This window comes from Coturnix japonica, chromosome 15 (genome assembly GCF_001577835.2).
Source record: "Coturnix japonica isolate 7356 chromosome 15, Coturnix japonica 2.1, whole genome shotgun sequence".
NCBI classification, from domain to species: Eukaryota; Metazoa; Chordata; class Aves; order Galliformes; family Phasianidae; genus Coturnix; species Coturnix japonica.
This window is the reverse complement of record NC_029530.1, coordinates 11,332,759-11,346,235: the sequence shown is the minus strand read 5'-3', so window position 1 is coordinate 11,346,235 and position 13,477 is coordinate 11,332,759. Positions and strand designations below refer to the sequence as shown.

At 44.2% G+C, this 13,477-nt stretch overlaps 1 protein-coding gene across 7 annotated transcripts in view; it reads left to right on the top strand.

Moving 5' to 3' along the window:
• TPCN1 (two pore segment channel 1) overlaps positions 1-13,477 on the top strand; it is a 49,915-nt gene that overhangs the window by 26,275 nt on the left and 10,163 nt on the right. For all 7 annotated transcript variants that reach the window (XR_001558546.2, XM_032447960.1, XM_015878160.2 and 4 more), the window contains 14 exons: positions 368-481; positions 2,960-3,090; positions 3,715-3,803; positions 5,898-5,932; positions 6,561-6,619; positions 7,507-7,606; positions 8,576-8,692; positions 9,526-9,650; positions 10,316-10,364; positions 10,563-10,626; positions 11,492-11,536; positions 12,620-12,676; positions 12,766-12,819; positions 13,332-13,404. Coding sequence is in view for 6 of the 7 variants with exons in the window: in XM_032447960.1 (XP_032303851.1) it covers positions 368-481; positions 2,960-3,090; positions 3,715-3,803; positions 5,898-5,932; positions 6,561-6,619; positions 7,507-7,606; positions 8,576-8,692; positions 9,526-9,650; positions 10,316-10,364; positions 10,563-10,626; positions 11,492-11,536; positions 12,620-12,676; positions 12,766-12,819; positions 13,332-13,404 (1,112 nt within the window). In the remaining variant the exon portion in view is untranslated. The remainder of the gene's footprint in view (positions 1-367; positions 482-2,959; positions 3,091-3,714; positions 3,804-5,897; positions 5,933-6,560; positions 6,620-7,506; positions 7,607-8,575; positions 8,693-9,525; positions 9,651-10,315; positions 10,365-10,562; positions 10,627-11,491; positions 11,537-12,619; positions 12,677-12,765; positions 12,820-13,331; positions 13,405-13,477) is intronic.

Here is a 13,477-nt window from a genome sequence, read left to right as displayed (position 1 = left end):
TAAAATGAGTCAGAGCTGCATAACTGCATTTGAATTTTAAGCTATGATTAAAGTGGAAGTTGTAAAATGTACCACAAAGGCAGAAATTTCTTACAAGTCCCAATAGAGAAGGGGTCCTTCCCTGCTGCAAGATGCTCCTGTGTTTTTCCTGAGCTTGATCAGAATACTGTCTGTGGTTATTTCAAGAGAAAACTCTTCTCTGTGTAAATCATCTCTGCAGTTCTGCTTTGTGCACTTCAGCTAAAATTTTGCAGTCCCAAGCTGCCAAACTCACATGCTTCTTGGAGAAAGAGGGGGCAGAAGCATGGCCTCTGTGCTTGTGTAAGTAATCAGAAGCACTGGTTTAAGCTTTGCTGTATTCTAACAGGTCCATGCAACCCTGGAGCTGTTTGCATTAATGGTGGTAGTCTTTGAGCTCTCAATGAAGATGAGATGGCTGGGCTTCCACACATTCATTAGACACAAGAGGACTATGGTGAAGGTAAGCTCATGGGACTATAGAAAATGTAGGGGTTGGAAGGGACCTCTGGAGATTATCTAGTGCAGTTCCTTCTAAAGCAGATTCCCTGCAACGTGTTGCACAGGAAAGTGTCCAGGTACGTTTTGAATATCTCCAGAGAAGAAGACTCCACAAACTTTTTTTGTAGCTTGTTCCACTGCTCTGTCATCCTCAAAGTAAAATTTTTTCTCATGTTCAGATGGAATCATAAAATCCTTAACAGTTGGAAGGGACCTTTAAAAGTCATCTAGTCCAACACCTCTGCAATGAACATGGATATCTACAGCTTGATGAGGTTGCTCAGAGCCTGGCACAAGCCTGGCCTTGAATGTCTCCAGGGATGGGGTTTCCACCACGTCTTCGGGCAGCCTTTGTCAGTGCCTCACCACCCTCGCTGTAAAAGACATTTCCTTATATCCAATCTAAATCTACCCTCTTACTTTGAAACTGTTTCCCCTTGTTCTGTCATTTCAGACTCTGATAAAGAGTCTGTCCACTTCTTTCCTGCAGCTCCCCTTTAGATACTGGAAGTCTCCCTCAGATCTCTCTGTAGTCTTCTCCAGGTTTCAGGTTCTCACAGTCCCAGCTCTCCCAGCCTGTCCTTGTGGGACAGATGTGATCCATCCCTTGGAGCATTTTAGTGGCCCTTCTCTGGCTGTGCTCCAACAGCTCCACATCTCTCCTGCACTGACCATTCCCCATCTGGATGCAGCACTCCAGGTGAGGTCTCCCAGTGCAGAGCAGAGGGGCAAATCCCCTCCCTCATCCTGCTGGCCATGCTGCTTTGGATGCAGCCCAGGGTATGGTCTGCTTTCTAGGCTGTGAGGGCACAGTGGTGGCTCATGTTGTCATGGCTTTTATAATTTTTGCTATTCATATTACAAATCATAACATCTTGTGGAGCACAGAGAAGAAGAACTGCACGTCCCAGAGGACCTCACGGTCAGAGAGGGAAACACGTCATGGAAGTGATGCTGGCTCTCTCTCTCACTGCCTGGTAGTAGGTGTGGGTGTGCTTCCAAGCCAGGGTGCCTTCAATTTCAAAGTAGGCTTCTTGGTCTTCAGAAACCTCTCTCTCTCTCTTTCTCTCTCTCTCTCTCTCTCTCTCATTTTGCTTGATTTATTAGCCTCAGTTTCAATTAGACTGTATTATATTGTGTAATCTTGCATCCCAACATCATAGTTAGTAAGGTAAGTCTTCCTCCTTAGATTGTTGCTGCTGCTCTGTTTGTTTCCCTGAGCCCAGCTCCCATCTCCCTACCCCTTTCCCTTTTTCCCTTCCCATTTGTTGGGGGCTGGGGGGCCCACGGGCCTACTGCCCCCCCATCACAGACATAGATTGATCTAGATAACTCCATGACACATGTCCAGTTGCCATGTACCCCCAGGTCCTTTTTGGCAGGGCTATGCTCAATCTTTTCATCTTCCAGCTTGTATTGGTAGTGGGAATTGCCCCGATCTGGATGCGTATCTCGCACTTGGCTTTGTTGAACCTCACAAGGTTCTCCTGGGGTCATGTCTCAGCCTGTCTAGGTCATAATGATGAAACTTCCTGTGTTAGAGCTTGTGCCCATTACCCCTCATCTTGTTGGAGGACACCACCAAAAAAGACCTGGCCCCATCCTCTTGACTCTCTCCCTTTAGATATTTATAAATATTTATAAGATCCCCTCTCAGCCTTATCATCTTCAGGCTGAACAGTCCCAGGTCTCTCAGCCTTTACTCATAAGGCAGATGCCACAGGTCCCTCATCATTTTTGTGGCCTCCACTGGGCTCTCTCTAGCAGTAGCTTGTCTGCTTCAGACTGGGAACCCAGAACTGAACACAGTGCTCCAGATGTGACCTCCCCATGACAGAGCAGAGGGGGAGGAGAGCTTCCCTTGCCCTGCAAACCATGCTCCGTGCAGTGTATCTCAGGATACTATTGGCCTTCTTGGCCATAAGGGCACACTGTTGGCTCATGGCCAACCTGTTGGCCACCAGGACACCCAGATCTTTCTCTGCAGAGCACCCTTCCAGCAGGTCAGCCCCTAACCTATTCTGTTGCACATGATTATTTCTCCCTAGGTGTAAGAGCCCTACAGTTGCCCTTGTTGAACCTCATCTTCCTCTCCCCCCTGTATCTCAGCCTGTCCAGGTCTTGTTGAATGTCAGCACAACCTTCTGGTGAGTCAGTAACTTCTCCCAGCTTTGCATCATCAACAAAGCTGCTGACAGCCATCTGATTGTCAGTGTTTCTCCATCAGCATCTTTGGGGACCAAAGAACCACAGTAACTGTTGCCCTTTACTGTAGAAGTGCAGCTTACAGACGTGTCTCAGCTGCCATATGATTAATGTGAGGTTTCTTGGAGACCCTTCCCACTTTGCAGCTGCCTGAAGAAATGGGTGATCAGTGAGAGCTTTGTCTTTCCTAAGGAAGACTGGAGCTGTGCCTCTCATTAAACCCCTTTTTTTGCAGACTTGTGTGCTGTTTGTACAGTTTATAGAAGCCATTGTGGTGTTGGTGCGCCAAACCTCACATGTCCGCATAACGAGAGCTCTGCGCTGCATCTTCTTGGTAGACTGCCGCTACTGTGGTGCAGTCAGGAGGTGAGTGGTCAGATCACTGGGTTTTCCGTTCTCATGCCTATGGCAAGGGTGGAGGAAAAGCATGCTGGTCCTGCAGGCGCCTCAGGGAAAAGAAGCATCTTTCATGAGCACTTCAGTTCTCAGCAATCTTCTGTAACTGAGATTGTTTACTTGTTGTCTTGTCTATGTAGGGAAATATTGTAGGTAGTAACTTTAGCTATAGTTGCAGAACACAAGCTTTTATGTACTATCCTCATCAGCATAAGCTACCTCAAAGACCACTACATGCGAATGGGGATGCGTTGCCTCTGGCTCAGCCTTTTAAGCTGCTCAGTGCATTACAAAGGTAGTGTCTTGAGTCTGGGGAAAGAAAGCTGACAGAGTAATTCTCATCACTTGAAGTACCTGAGCTGACTGCAAAGGGAAGATAAGTAGCTTGAAGTCAGTTTACTTTGCTCTTTACCTTTAATACTTGGAGAAGGTGTGAGAGGAAGGTCATTCTCAAGTGTACTGTGTTGTTGTTGTTATTTGTTTTTTTGTGTTTGTGGGGTTTTTTGTTGTTGTTTTGTTTTTTTTTTTCCCCACTTATCATATAGAAGATAAAATATGCAAGTTTTAGTTTATTAATGTTTTCTCCATTTTCAGAAACCTGCGTCAGATCTTCCAGTCCCTCCCACCATTTATTGACATTCTTCTCCTTCTGCTTTTCTTCATGGTGATCTTTGCCATTCTGGGTGAGTTTTATTTATGGAAGTATGCATTTCTGATGCTCTGTCAACTTAAATTTAGTCTAAAACTTCCATGAAGGCATGTCTGTAGCATTCCTGTTACAGTCCTATCTTCAAAATGACTGTTTTCCTAAAAGATCGGTGAAATGTCACTGAGATGTATTAACAAGTATGGAGAAGACCTTCCAGGTATTTGAGGAACATGGGCCTGGCAAAGAGAAGAGTCAGGACCTTGAAATTCAGGAGTGCAAATTTGCAGCTCTTTAAAGAAACTATGAGATCATCTGGGAAACTGTCCTTAGAAACACAGGAATGGAATGGAGATGGCAGCTCTTTTTGGACACCTTTCTGAGGCCACAAGAGCTCTCCATCCACCCATGTAGGAAACCAGGCAGGAGAGGCAGGAAGCCAGTGTGGTTAAATAAGAATCTGATGGTCAACCTGAAGGAGAAGAAGGAAAAGTACAGGCAATGGAAGCAGGGATGGGTGGCCTGGGCAGAATATAGGATGCTCCATCCTGGAGGCATTCAAAGCCAGGTTGGGTGGGATCCCTGGGCAGCCTGATCAAGTAGTTAGCATCCTGCCCACAGTAGGGAGGTTGGAACTAGATGATTTTGAAGGTTCCCTCCAACCTAAGCTATTCTATGATTCTTTGCTGCTTGGATAATCTGGGATGGGATCAGGAAAGCCAAGGCAAAGAATTGGTTGGATTGTCACAGCCAGAGGGTTGTGGTCAATGGTTCTGTGTCCAGATGGAGGCTGGTCATGAGTGGTTTCCCGCTTGTCTTTGGACTGATGCTTTTCAACATCTTTATCAGTGACACAGATGATGGGTTTGAGTGCACCCTCTGCATGTTTGCTAATGACACTAAGCTGCATGGTGTGGTTGACACAGTGAAGGGGAGTCATCTAGGGCATTCTGGACAGGTTCTAATAGTGAGCACATTGGAACTTAAAGATGTTCAACAAGCCCAAGTTCTAGGTGTTGCACTTGGGTTAGGGCAATAATAGAGCTGTAGAATGGCTTGGGTTGGAAGGGACCCCAAGGATCATCAAGTTCCAACCCCTCTGCCACAGCCAGGGCCTCCAACCTCCAGATCTGGTGCTAGACCAGCTTACTCAGGACCCCATCCAGCCTGGTCCTGAACACTTTCAGGATACTCCACAACCTCTCTGGGCAGCCTGTTCCAGCACCTCGCCACTCCCCCATGACATCCAGTCTAAACCTTCCCTCCTTGAACTTTAAATTCCAGATAAGCATACAGACTGGGAGAACTCCGTGAGAGCAGCCCTGCTGGGAAGAACTTCGGGGTTCTGGTGAAGGAAAAGCTGGGTATGAGCAGCATTGTGCTCTGGCAGACTGGAAGGCCTATCCAGGGCTGCATCAACAGAGGGGTGGCAGTGGGCAAGGAGGGGATTGTCCTCTTGTGCTCTGCCCTTGTGAGGCCCTGTCTGGAGTACTGCATCCAGGCCTGGGGCCTCCATCACAAGAAGGATGCAGAGCTGTAGGAGAAGGTCCAGAAGAAGGTAATGAAGTTACTCAGAGGGCTGGAGCACCTCTTCTATGTTGAAATTTTGAGGGAGCTTGGCTTTTTCATCCTGAAGAAGAAAGGACTCCATTGAGATCTCACTGTGGTTTTCTAGTACTTGAAGGAAGCTTAATGTATGTCAGGAGGAGCCAACTTTTTACGTGGTCTGATATTAACAGGACAAGGGGGAATGACCTTTAACTAAAACAGACTAAATTAAAACAAGATTAAGGTTAAACATTAGGAAGATATTTTTTATGGAGAGGGTGGTAAGGCTGCAAAGAAAAGTTGTGGATGCTCCATCCCTGGAGGCATTCAAGGCCAGGCTTGATGGGTTCCTGGGCAGTCTGATCTAGTGGTTGGCAGCCCTCTTCCTATGGCATGGGGTTTGGAACTTGATGGTCTTGGAGGTTCCTTCCCCAAGCCATTCTATGATATTCTCCATGATGCAAGAGAATGGCTTTCTGGTTCTTGGTGTGACTTCATTCTTTGTGAAAAGATGATCCCTTGATTTTGCTTGAAACTAAACAGACTCTGTGTTTCTTCTCTCTCCTTCCTTCTGTTTCTGTAGGTTTTTACTTGTTTTCTCCGAACCACTTGGATCCGGTGAGTGTCACTGATTCTTTGAACGGGTGCTGAAGTGCTATCTTCTCTAGTTTAAGAATCAAGTATTACTGTGTGGATGTGGCTTATTTCTGTATGGTGACCTGGGAGGCCAGATGTTAGCTGTTGCAGAAGAAGTGCAGAGGGTGTGTCTGACAAGGCAGCTGGCAGTTTTACCCAGGGTTAACACCTGCTGGGAAGGAAAACAGTACGTGGAACTTCCTCAGAGTCCCAAAGGGAGCTTTCATGTAATTGTTCCTTGTTCTTGGTGTCTTAATTCAGTCAAATAAGCCACTTGCTCCTGTCCTCAGGGAAGGGGGGTATCTATCACTTTTCCAGGCAGTGACTGTCAAAGTCCAGCAGCCGCTAGTTGCTGCTGTGTTATAAGCCTGTAACTTACTGAGAGTGATTACTGCAAAATGTGTAGATTAGCTTTTAATTGTTTTAAGCCTTCATATACCACCTTTCAGGGGCCTTTAAAAATGACCAGTGCTAAAGTACCCTCCTACTAGGAGGCATGAGGGAACTGTAGAAGTGCCTGTATTGACGAGCTGGTTTTCTAGTTTCTTTTTGAATGAAATGTCACTATGAAATTTTGCTTGCATTATATCATGAGTGTTTTTTCTTTTAGTACTTCAATACCTTGGAGAACAGCCTCGTGAATCTCTTTGTACTTTTGACCACTTCAAAGTAAGTTTGGAACTAAAAAAGTGTGTCTTTCCTTTTATCCCAGAAGAAATCCTAGCAGAATCGAGACTTTATTTGCAGAAATGCTGTCTACAAATATAACCACTTCCCTCTGCATGAGAGAGATTTTCCTAGGTTAGCCTGCATGGGAAGGACTGGTATTTTAAGGGCGCTGTGACCTCAAATACAGAGTTATCTCTAGGCCACTCAGGCCAGTTCATCATTGTGAGGGCAACAAGGGCAAGATTAGACCTGGGTCAAAGGAGGGAAAGTTTCTGTTTGTACTCCTTTGTTAGATGGCGGTTTATTGTTGTGAAGTAACTTTTTATTCCTCTGCTTCAGTTCCCCTATCTAGTAAAAATGGGATAACAACAGTGAGTAAATATTGACCTGCTGTTAGGGAGAGTTCTGAGGACTAGAAAATCAGCAAAAGGCAATAAATCTTAGGTTTCATAGTTTCATAGTTTCGTGCGGGTTGGAAGGGACCTTAGAGATCATCGAGTCCAGCCCCCGGGATACGAGCCTCTGTGTAGCAGAGCGGCACTTCTACCACTTGCGCCACAGGGGGGATTCGAACTCCGGGCCCCACGACAACGACGAGGTTGTCATTCTGTAGTTCTCCTTATACCAGGGCTATATTGCTGTCATTGCTATGTTAAAATCCTTAGCCATGCTACAAATCCACTTAGTTTTTTTGGGATGTGCAGGAAATTTGCTCTTTCTTTTTCTTTTTACTGTGCCTCCATATTCTTGCTGCTTGTTGCTAGTGCTGTAAGCAACTGTGATTTGCAAAGAAGTGCAGGTCCATGAATGTGGGTGCGCACACAAGGTGTTACCTATGTAGTGGGAAGTGTAGGATTTGAGTGCTTCGGTCTGTCTTTTGGATACAGTTTCCCTGATGTGATGATGCCGTCTTATGCTCGGAACCCTTGGTCATGTGTCTTCTTCATAGTGTATCTCTCCATCGAATTGTACTTCATTATGAACTTGGTGAGTACCCTGTTAAAGCATTTGACTTCTCTCTGCCCTAATTTGGAGTTCATTGCCCAACAGAGTCTTCCCTGTTCCCAGAAGCGCTCTAAAATAATCTGAGACTCTTCGGCAGAATAATTCTAGAAATGGTAATTTATCTGCTGATAGAAGCCTACTTGTATTTGGCCATAAGGAAATGAACTAAATCACAGAAAACAGAATGATATTGAGTGTCTTTCAACTTTCATCACATTAATATCATGCTTGGAGTGGCATACTCTGTTATACAAAGTGTAGTGCCCTTCCCTGTCTTAATTATTCATTGTAAAATAGCATTTTATTATTTGGACTTTCCTGAAATCCCTTGTAAATCAGTTGGAAAGGGGTGGAATTGCTACGGATGGCAGGATTTGAAGAGTGCTGACACATGGAGTATGACAGTGGCTGCTATACTTTCTCTGTTTCTTGCATCATCCAGGGCAGGGCCAAAACCAGCTCAGGTGAGGATGTGGGCAGTGCAAAAGGGGTTTTCTAAGTTGTTGAGGAATTCTGCAACCCAGGGGATATGATTTTGATGCCTGGAAAAGGCTTGGATTTCACTACTGCCATACTAGATGGAGGGTTAGTTTTGACATGTATACCAAAGCTCCCGTATAAGGGATGAGTCCAGACAGCAGCCCTCAAAACCCACTTTCTGGGAAGATTTTCAGCATTGTAGCAAACCTTTTAATATTGCTTTTCTGTTAGAATACATGAGGTGTAGCCTTAGCTATGGAAAACAATAGTGAATAGTTAAGAGACCAGGCCGCCTTTGGCTTTATGATCAGTGAGACCTCACTAACTCTGTTCTGCTTCAGCCAGCATAGCACTTTATAAGATTCCTCTTGCAGGCTGTCTCTCTCTAGACTGGATGCTCCTGCCTGTTTGAGGAGCTCCTGTCTCAAATTGTTGCAAATAATGATCAAATGTCTCATCTTCTCTCTGCAGCTTCTTGCTGTTGTGTTTGACACTTTTAATGACATTGAGAAGAGGAAGTTTAAGTCTTTGCTGCTGCACAAGCGCACAGCCATACAGCATGCCTACCGCTTGCTCATCTCCAAACAGGTACAGTGTACTACAGAGGGGCTGAGAGCAGCTTGTGGTGTGGCAGGTGGGGAGGTCAGCCTCTGGAGAAAAGTGATTTCAACATCAGCCCCTATGCAAGGCAATGGAAGTACCTCAATAAAATGAGAGAAGCTTGTCCTGGAGTGCAGGTGGTCATTGATTTCTTCCTGTTTCCATGTGGGTGACTTGAGGACTTGTCTGTTGAGCACCAGAGCTTACAGGAGGAGTGTGTTAGACTTGTGACGTACAGTCCAGCTGCTAGCTACTGCATGAATAGATGGTGTGAAGACAGTACTAATTCACCTGCAAACAATTCTTTAGGGGGACAGAGTGCTTTGGGAGAGAGTTGGTTTCTTGTTTAACTTATGGAGTGGGAAAAGAGGTAGGGCTCAAGAATAATTGTATTTCCTCCAGTGAATTCATTCATATTTAGGGCACGTTGGTTGTATTAAGGATTTATGAAGAAGAACTTATAGTCTGAAAAAGGTGGTAGTAATAGGGGACCTGTTAGGACATCTGATTTCCCAAGAAGAGTGGTTGAGCTCTGCTTGGGATATCTGGTTGTACAGCTCTTAAAGGGTGGGTGCAACAGAGAACAGCTCTTAATGAGCTGGAAGAACCAACTGCCAGGAGAGCTTTCTGTGTTCTGGGATAAACTCAGCAGGTTAAAATAAATAGCTTCTGGTACTTTGGGGGTCAGTTATCATAGCATCTTGTGGTCATTTAGAAACCCTGCTTAAAACAAATCCAGAGCGATAGTTCAATATGCTAGTCAGTATATGTTTCTGTCTGATGTCCCTACCCATGACATTCCTTTTTTTCTTTTTCCCTAGAGACCATCTGGGATTTCCTTCAGGCATTTTGAAGGGCTGTTGCGGTTTTACAAGCCTCAGATGTGCACCCGGGAGCGATATCTCACTTTTAAAGCACTGAATCAAAGCAATACTCCTTTACTCAGGTCTGATGGTCTTACTGTAGCACCCAGAGCTGTGTGCCTTAATGTGTAATGAAGAAGTGTTGAAAATGGCATAAGGAGAAAGGCTGAATTCTTAGATGTAGACACCTAATGATATCACTAAAAGCCTGAGAATTTCAGCATCCTAGCTTTCCAACATCTAAAAGCTGTTTACAGGTCTGACAGGGAGCACCTAAATAAGCACTTACATTGTAGTTTCTTTGATTTTGTGTCTCTTTTCGTTTTTTTTTTACATTGAAAATAACATTTTCAAAAGTGCTTGAAAAGGGTTACACAAGTAGTTAAGACTTGTTAAATCTTGTCCAAGATTTCTTTATGGACAGTAGTGCAATCTCTGTTCCTTGGAGCTTGCTATCTAAGCCTGAGGTCTTTCCTCAGTGGTAGAGTTCCAGAGTTTAGCTGTCAGTTTTCTCTGTGGGCTTTAGATCTTACAGAAGAAGGTAGCATTGCATGCCATTCTGAGTATTGTCAGCCGGTAACCTCTGGCCAGATGAGGAAGAGGTCAGTGTTGAGTTATTAGAACTGCAGTCACAGCTGATAAGGAGTGTACAGTTTCCAGGGACTCTCTACTGATGATGCCTGACAAGGATGATTAAGGTTTTAATCAACTCCAAGTCTCTGATCAGATGTTTCTTTCTATTTTGCAGTCTGAAGGATTTTTACAATTTCTATGAAGTTGTTGGCTTAAAATGGAAGGTAGGTGCATATGGGTGGAGAATAGGGGAAATGTGTGGGGAAAGGAATGCAAAGGAGGCCAGTGATTAAAGAGAAGTTGGGAAAGAAACAAAGGCAATTTAAAAGCAGATGGTAGGGATAAGGTGGGTCTCCATCGCTGCGTGTGTTCCATGTGGATATAGCACTGATTTATTTTGATCATGGCTCTTGTGCTTCCAGGCAAAACGAAATCGTGAGCACTGGTTTGATGACCTTCCACGGACAGCATTCCTTATTTTTAAAGGTAACAAGCTATGTTTTAATAACAGCATGTGCTGAAATAAGATTAAATATATATATTTAATATATATTGTAAAAATTAATACAAAGACAGAGTCCTCTGAAAGAGCTTCCTCGTTTTATGTAGAAGATAATTCCTGGCAGTAGTGAATTAAACCCTGTGTGAGATCATGGAGGGCTGTTTTCTTTTATCAGCATAGAGGTTTCCCAGCACAGAGGATTTATGGTTACTGAGTCTAGCAGAGCTCACAGGTTTTTTCTTCCTCCATATCCCAGGTAGCAACTCAGAGCAGAGATTGTGGAGTGGGGCTTCTGTTTTCACAGAAGCTGCTAGGCTTCCTAGTCCCATTATATGAATGCTGTGCTCATACAGATCAAGTGCAGCTGTGGGGAAGGAGATCGGAAATGTAATCTGCCTTGCAAGTGTGGTTTATCTTCCATGCCCGAAGTTTCCTGATTGAATGTAGCCATTCAGAAATAAGTTCTTATTTGTAATTTTGTTTTCAGTGTTGTATGCTGGAGGGGAGTAGTTAACATCTTGATTCAGATGTACAGCTGCCATAAGTGTCCTGCCTATATCAGCATTTACTCTTTCTTGACAGCATGTGTTGTTCCAAAGATGGGTTGTTCTTCATCAGATGTTTTTACCTCTGTCCACATCACAGAACTGGTATATGGGGGTGGGGAGAAGGCATCTGTAGGTTAAGGGTACGGAGTTCATTGCCACTAAAATTCCTCAAGTAATTTCAACTTGGTCCCAAAGAGTTTCTAATCTACAATCTATTAATTTTTGTGCTGAGGATTGGTATGATGTGTAAGGTGTAGAAGACTGCTTAAACATTTATTTTGTCATGCTTTCCTTCCTTTAGGCATCAACATCCTTGTGAATTCACGTGTATTCCAATACACCATGTGTGAGTAGGAGCAACAAGCTGTTTCTCTGTGATGCTCCCTTGATTGCATGGGTCAGGAATGCAGTCTGTGCTGGGCCCTTGAAGGATGCAGCGTGGGGAGGGTTTGTCTTTGGGCTGAGCTATAGTTCCTATATGAATTCCGGAGTTTGGATAGAGAGGGAGGGAATGTGTGCTTGTACCAACCACTACTGCAGCTTGAATTTGCAACTCTCATTGTGTTGAGTCTTCTGGAGAGACTCGGGTTTCACTATTTCACCATGTTCTTGTGGATCTTACTGTGGAGGAATTGGCCTGTTGCATTTGGCTACATTGGTGGTTAGCTTTCATAAGCCTTGAGGTTTTTGTCTTGAACTGAAGGGTTCTGGATAAGGAACTGTCTTGCCAGTTGGCCGGTTTAGCCTTCAGAAGGTGCATGCATCATTGCTGCTGGAGGGACTGGCAACTGGACTTCCAGGGATAATGATTCTTTGCTCTTGAGAAGAGAGTGCTTACTCGTGTCTTACACTTACTGCTTCTTGTGTCCTAAACAATCCCTTCCTACTCAGTAATTTGCTGGCTGTTTTTGAGCACTGGAGGGGAGAGATTTTTGTAAATTAAAATGATAAGCAAAAGAGAGGGTAGGGGTGTGTGGAGATTGGTGTTAAAAGGTAACATCCTGCACCTTCAGATCTTGGGTTTGAATGGTGGGAAGCAGTGATGGAACCAAGATGACTGTGGCTTAGCATTGCTTGGAGCACTTTCTTTGTCCTGTGCTGCTGGGGACATAGTGGTTCTCAAGATCTTGTTGCAGAACTGGGATGAAGCTGAAATGTTCTGCTGTGTTATTACCTGTGTGTAAAATAATTTTTGGTAAAAAATGGCTGAGCATGATTCAGATCATTGTTTTTGTTTGGTTTCTTTCCTTCTGGAGACAAAAGTCTGGGTAGGAGTTTTGAGACTCTTCCAAGCTACAGTTTAAGTTAGTTGAATTGGAAATACTACCCCTTCTGCATGCCTTATATTGTAATCTTTTTGTTAACCTATGTAGTAGTTATCATCTGATACAGGAGTGTTTTTGTAATGGATTTTTACTTTGCTTTTCAGATACTGTGGTGGCTGTGAATGGAATTTGGATTCTTGTTGAAACCTTCATGCTGCAAGGTAGGAAACTTAGCAGCGCATTTCTTGGCTATGATGCTGGGTGATTGAATAAAGGGAAGGCTAGAAAAAGTTCTTCTTGTGTCTTGCAGGAGGGAATTTCTTCTCCAGGAATGTCCCGTGGAGCTACATAGTCTTCCTCACAAGTAAGCTGATGCCACCCAACATGGTTTTGTCGTTTCATAATAAGTTGAGGATGGAGTAAGGAAATAGACAGCTCTGTTTCCAGAGAACACACTCAGTATGCTGCCAGAACAGAGGGGAAAGTAGATAGTTCCTCTTTGAGATCTCTCTCTGCAGGCCAAGCCTAGGCTACCCATAGCATCCATATGCTAGATATTTTTTCATGTGATAAAAGGAAGTGCACAGGCAGGACTGAATTCTGGCACAATGTTCTGGCCTTATGTATGAAACCATGTTATAGCATGTTAGCCAAGTTAACTGTTTTGTAGGCCACTGTAGAGAAATCTGTTGTTTTAGAGGGAAATTGTCCTTTTCATCTCACCAAGAGTAAGGATGGCTGTTGGGTGTCTGTGAAACCAGTGTTCAGCATTCCTCTGTTCAAAAGGCTGCTCATCTGTGCAAAGTGCAAGCCTTTGTATAAGCCCTCCATGTAATGCTGCTTATTTTTGTTCATGACTCTCAAATTGATTTACAGTCTATGGTGTGGAGCTGCTCCTGAAAACCACTGGACTGGGACCCGTTGAGTATCTGTCCTCAGGCTGGAATCTGTGAGTGTACAGTAATGTTTTGAGAGGTGATAAAAATTGCTGCGTTAGAAAGACTGACTACTAACAGGAAGCA